Source organism: Antrostomus carolinensis, unplaced genomic scaffold (genome assembly GCF_000700745.2).
Source record: "Antrostomus carolinensis isolate BGI_N321 unplaced genomic scaffold, ASM70074v2 scaffold52908, whole genome shotgun sequence".
Lineage (NCBI taxonomy): Eukaryota > Metazoa > Chordata > Aves > Caprimulgiformes > Caprimulgidae > Antrostomus > Antrostomus carolinensis.
In genome coordinates, this window is record NW_010333333.1 from 1 (window position 1) to 6,177 (window position 6,177).

Below are 6,177 nucleotides of genomic sequence, written 5' to 3' on the forward strand. Positions count from 1 at the left end.
ATATATATATTTATTATTATTGTTCTTTCTTAGGTCTTTGGAAAAGAGGGGAACGTACCAAATATTATAATTGCTGTAAGTATTGCTGTGTTGTACTGTATTTCACTGTGTTGGTCCTGGCTTCTCAGTAGCCTCCCAGTATAGATGTGCATTGTGCCTGAATATACTGGTAAAAGAGATGTTGATTGTAGCGTCCTAGGGCAGTGTTCTTGGCAGAATACACAAATAATGAACAACTTTCTGTTAAAAACCTGACCTGGCCCCTCAGGTGCCCGTTGAAGCGTCTCTTGTGCTTTTTCCCTGCAGTGTTTCTCTCTGTTGGAGGCAGGATCCTGAACTCGGGCAGTCTCTACTCTGATGTTCTCTCTTCAGTTCCTCCCTTGCAGCTTTTTTTTCATGAGCAGAGAGCACTGTAGAGACTACAGCCTAGAAAATGACATTAAACTTACCAGCACTTGCTGCATTGTTCTATTTTTCTAGGGTCCCCCAGGAACAGGTAAAACTACCAGTATCCTCTGCTTGGCTCGTGCTCTGCTTGGTCCTGCATTAAAGGATGCTGTTTTGGAGCTGAATGCCTCAAATGACAGGTGAGAATAAACCTTATTAAGCCTTCAATGAAGAAGCAAGTATCCATTTTTATTTTTAGTTCAACTCAGGCTGGCTTGATAGGTTTAATACCATAGTAAGGCCTCTAATACTTACTTCAATGCAGTTTCTCCAACTAAAGGACAATCTTTGGTGTCCACCTGTCAACATAGATATTATTACTTGATGTTTTATAAACTTGATACTTTCATACACAAAAATATGACCAGATGGAGTGCAGCATCCATAACGGCACTGTTTTCTTGAATTTACTCTAAAGAGTTAAGCTTCTTGCCTTCATGAAGATCCTCCAAAGAATGAAAAATGAACAAGTTGTTTGTAGTGGAACTCTTCAATGCTTAAGGGAAGAAATAAAGTGATAGAAATCAGTGCTGTAAGGGCAGTTGATGATTAAAATGTAGAATAAGGGTGTTAGGTATGTAGAGGACACTGACTCTACCCCAAGGATCAGGCACTGAGGGCTGATTATGTTTCCCAAGTTCTGTAGCAGACCCATCCTGAAGTATTCTGAGGACAATTCCTGGAAGGTTGTTTATGAGTACAATACATTTTGCCTGCTTCTGTTAAAATTAGTTATAGAAGAGCTCTAGTATCACAAGATTCATTTTCTAAACAGAACAAAACAGTAAAGTCCTTTATTTTTAAAAGTAAGTCTTTGTTGGAACTCTGTCTAGGAAAGTAGTGTCTGTGCTATGCTAAAATGATGCAGTCTGTCCAGCTGTTTTTCTTAAACTTTACTGAGTTATAGTTGGGTCTGTGGATGCGGCTGTGGGAGGCACTGGCAAAGCAACAAAGCAGGATGAAATGCTTCTGCCCTCATTCATTTATTACCCCTATCTTTTGCCAACCATAAGTAATTTTGTGGCAGTACTCTCAGGTTACTGATATATATTTACTGATATTGTTAAAATCATTTCTCAGAACCTCCAAAAAGGAGGAGCATTGGTGTTTAAATCTGAGTCTGTTAGGCAGCCTGGCTTGCAACGTGGTTTCACAGCAGATATACTGGCACAGCTGAAGGGGCAGGAACAAACAGCAGGAGAATAGGGAGCTCAGGAGCGCTTCCAGCCACTGTGGCTGCTGAATAAAATCCATTATGTAATTTCACCCAACTGATCATGAATAATTTCAATTATTCTTCCAGAGGCATTGATGTTGTCAGAAACAAAATCAAAATGTTTGCCCAGCAAAAGGTCACACTTCCAAAAGGTCGACATAAAATAATCATTCTGGATGAAGCAGACAGGTATGTTAGTTTTTTCTTGACATCAGCTACTATGTGAAATGTGTTGCCTCTATCCTGTCTGCAGAGCTGCTGTCTTGGACAGTCTTAGATGTTTCTATCAGGCTATCAAAATATCAGGAAATAAATATGCATTGAATAGTGTTCTTAGAAGGTTACTCATGTCAACCAGAGATCATTGCTTCAAAGGAGATGCTGAATATTGTGGTGAAACATTTTGTGATTTAGCTGGGTGTGAATTAGCGTCTTCCAGTATACTGGTTCTTTCTCTTTTCAAAGAGTCTGGCTTACCTAGACAAATTTCACTGGATGAAAATAGAACATTCTTCTCCATCTGCATGTAATTAGTAGTATTATTAGCAGTATTCTTCAGAATATTAATGGTTTAATTTTCTGTATTAGTTTTATGGAGGTCTCAGTGACTACCTGCATTGCGGGGTGATTTGTTCACATAACTAGAAAAAGCTGATTAGTTTACCAAGCCAGAACATCAAGTAATTTACAAAGCACTCTCTAAAATCAGTAAACTCTGAAGCTTGTCTAAAAATAGGTATTAGGCTGCACCTATAAGTCAGTGAAATCTGTCCTAACTCCTTTTCTCCCCCAGCATGACAGATGGAGCACAGCAAGCACTGAGAAGAACAATGGAAATTTATTCCAAAACAACGCGCTTCGCACTCGCCTGCAATGCCTCTGACAAAATAATAGGTAAAGTGCTGCTAGTCCCTGGCCATTTTTGTTGTATGTTCTCCATACTGTTGGCTAACTTCCACGGCAGTTTTCAGCAATACCTTGGACCTGCTCATTGCAAGAAACCATGGTACTTCTGAAAAATCAAACCACCTGTACATCCAGCTAATGAAAGAAGAGTATATTTGTGTAGCCAGTGAACCCTCTGAACAGCTGGTTTTGATGGACAGTGCTATGAGTGACTGCAGAAGCAGATTTGTCATATTTTGGGCTTAATCTCTGGCCAACTGTGCTACAGTTTAAGCTGTTTGATGTTTTGTTTACTGGGTATTGAACCCCTTTTGTTCTCCTTTCTGAAACATATTAAGTTTGCCTGTAGGCTAACACATTGTAGACCTTTAGACTTTTCTTGTTTAGCTGTTAAAATAGCATGATAAACATACACATTCAGAAAACCAGGAGAACAGAAGCAGCTGAGCTTCATATATATTTGCACATATCTGGGAAAACTCAAGAAGCACGTTTGGCTTTAAGTGTAGGACTGTAACAATTGTCTGTGCTTAAGGAGATGCTGTATTCTGTCTGAAGCTGACATGTTCTTTTTCTTTAAATGAAGACAAATGAAGAGTTGGAAACTGAGATAGCTTCTTCCAAGATGAAAACAATTTTTTTTTTTTTGAGAAAAGAGGGAAATGCTAACTACACATCTCTGTCCTCAGAACCTATTCAGTCCCGCTGTGCAGTGCTGCGTTACACCAAGCTGACAGATTCACAAATCCTTGCAAGGCTTCTGAAGATTGTAGAGAAGGAGGATGTACCTTATACAGATGATGGACTAGAAGCCATTATCTTCACAGCCCAAGGAGATATGAGACAGGTAAAAGAAGAAAGGCAATGAAACAAAGGCTTCTGCTTAAAGCAAAAAAAACCCAACCAAACCCTTTGAATTGTGGCTCTCAAGGATTTATCTTTGGAGAGGTAAAGTAAAGGGGATGTGACCTGTGTCACAGGTAGACTATTTGGTTTTGTGAGATTTTGAAGTGGATCTGCTCCTTAAAAGTGAGTTGGTGGGAAATGGATACCAAATTTGTGGGAGGAAACAAAATCTGCATACATTTGTGGTTTACTTTGCTTAATTGAAAGCTCATTATTTGGCATCATTTTCTGAAAAGTGTATCATCTCAGAGGAGGGGAGTGAGAAGTAGAGCAATTCAGAAAACAAATTAAGTCTTATTTTTTTATTTCTTTCACAGGCATTAAACAACTTACAGTCCACGTATTCTGGATTTGGCTTTATAAACAGTGAAAATGTCTTTAAGGTTAGTAACCAGCGGAAAACAGGGATGCTAGAAGGTTAGCACTACAGCTGTGTGAGACCTTCAGGCAGGTATATATCCCTTGAAAGCGCTTTGCCAGTTTGCAGGCAGCACTATGTGTGTAGTGATTACAGCATTAGGCTGTAAAAAGTGCACCTGCCTTTTGAAAAGAGAGCAAGCACTTGCCATCCCTAATGGCACATCTGAGACTTTGTGGCTTTCCAGCTTCTTCAAAGCACAGGAATCACATAACTGCTGGGAAATCTCACCGTGATAACTTCTGAATCTATTACTTCAGTGCTCACATTTCATGCTACTGAGTCTGCCATGGCAGGACAGCTGTGTTACCAGAAAAGTGATATTACTTCAAATTTAATCTGTATTATAGAATGGATCTGATTCAGTACTTCAGCTGCATAGAAGCTTGGTGAAAATACTAGGGCTTTCATGCAGAGTATTCTAATATTTTAAAGTGTAATATTTCTCTTTGATATAGGTATGTGACGAGCCTCATCCTCTGCTTGTGAAAGAAATGATACAACACTGCATAAATGCAAATATTGATGAAGCATACAAGGTTGGTTTTCGTGTGTGGTGTCTGCATAGACATTTTTTTCTCTACAGAATTCTTGTTTGTTTTGAAGAATTCAGTGTGTGATGGTTTTTGGGCTAAGGACAATACCATGCAGATAAGTTGATTAATTAAATCCTTTTTATGCAGAGGTCTGTTCAGATGAATAAGCCAACAAGCGAAAAACCAAGTTGTATTGAAATTACTTGCTAAAACAATTGAGGTTAAATCATTTGATAAATAGTACATGCAGTGCCAGTATTTATATACAACTGTTCCAAAAGTCAATATACTTGACTCACCTGATAAATTTTGCAGATAAATGAGAGATTATTCTTGCCTGCAGATTCTTGCCCACCTGTGGCGACTTGGTTACTCTCCAGAAGATGTGATTGGCAACATCTTCCGTGTGTGTAAAACCTTTCAAATGCCAGAATATCTGAAACTGGAATTTATTAAGGTTAGTACTAACCTAGTTCTTGGTGGAGGTTTTTTTGTGCCTTTTTAAGAAAATAATGTGATCCCTAATACAGGGGAAGCCTCAGGGTTTTCTCTTTGAGATTTACTATATATTAGTCCAAAAAAAGTATTTCTTAACTTCATATTACAGCTTTCTTTCCCACTCTGCATCATCAGTTTGTCAGTTAGAATGGTCACTTGAAGTTTAAAGTCTAATCACCCTAGAAGTGCCAAACTCAGTGGTCTACTAGAATTAATAACGAATTCAGACAGCATTATGTTTGTTATTTACATCAAAGCCTCAAATAACTCCTTGAGAACTAAGTGCATAGTTGATTCTAGTCCAATAGATAGTAAAATATTAAATTATATTAACAGCCAGTTGACACATGGTAAACTGGTGTAATGGAATCACTCTTCAGATATAAAACCTGTCCTCAAATATATGCACATTGTGGGAGGGAAATACAGGCTTAGATTTAAAAAAAAGAAGAAAAAAATGCATTCTAGCTGGTCTACATGAGAAGATAAGCATATCTAAAGTTCAAGTGACTCTGAAGTTGGTCTTTTAGCCGTAAGGGATATGTTCTATTTAGTCATTAGTCCTACTATACATAGACTGAGGGAGGACACCAATGTCTTTATCACCAGGAAATCGGATACACTCATATGAAGATCGCAGAAGGTGTGAACTCACTTTTGCAAATGGCTGGACTGCTGGCCAGGCTGTGTCAGAAGACCGCAGCCCCTGCAGCAAGTTAGATGTTTGACCGAGCAGGAGCCTGTGTTCTGGAAGGTGAAGGCCTGGCGTGCGAGGTCAGCGGCTCTGTGCATGTCCTGGATGTGGCAGATAAAGAGCCTGTTCCCTTGGTTTTGCTCAGTTGCAGAAAAATAACCAGGTTCTATTGTAAAAATCTTTTGTATTTTTTTTATTTAGACCAATAAAGGTTTAAAATGTACTTTAACCCAGGAACTCTTATCTGTTGTGTAACTGAGGTGGAAGAGAGGACTGTGACAGTCTGGAGCAGTAAGGTCTGTCGTTTGCACTCCACAAAACTCCTACTGACAGTGGTACTGAGACCTAATGGCAGGAGAAACAAAAATTGAATCTTGTCATTAGTGATTACACTTCAGGCCTGGTCATGAGTGGTGGTCTCAGCAAGACCAAGAAGGAAAATCTTTTGCTCAAAATAAGGCATTTAATGAAGTTATAATTGAGGCAGGCTGAGCAGGCACCACTCCTGGGTGCTGTTTGTGTGCTGTGCATAAGGAAGATAGTCTCACCATATGCA

At 39.1% G+C, this 6,177-nt stretch overlaps 1 protein-coding gene across 1 annotated transcript; it reads left to right on the top strand.

The window, feature by feature from the left end:
- Positions 1-36: 36 nt before the first annotated feature.
- On the top strand, positions 37-5,851 carry RFC2 (replication factor C subunit 2; the record flags this gene model as incomplete). The annotated part of the gene is made up of 9 exons (XM_010173818.1): positions 37-75; positions 481-587; positions 1,751-1,852; positions 2,457-2,557; positions 3,259-3,416; positions 3,793-3,858; positions 4,352-4,432; positions 4,773-4,886; positions 5,537-5,851. Coding segments are annotated over 9 exons (879 nt in total), but the record flags the coding sequence as incomplete, so codon positions are not given.
- Positions 5,852-6,177: the final 326 nt, after the last annotated feature.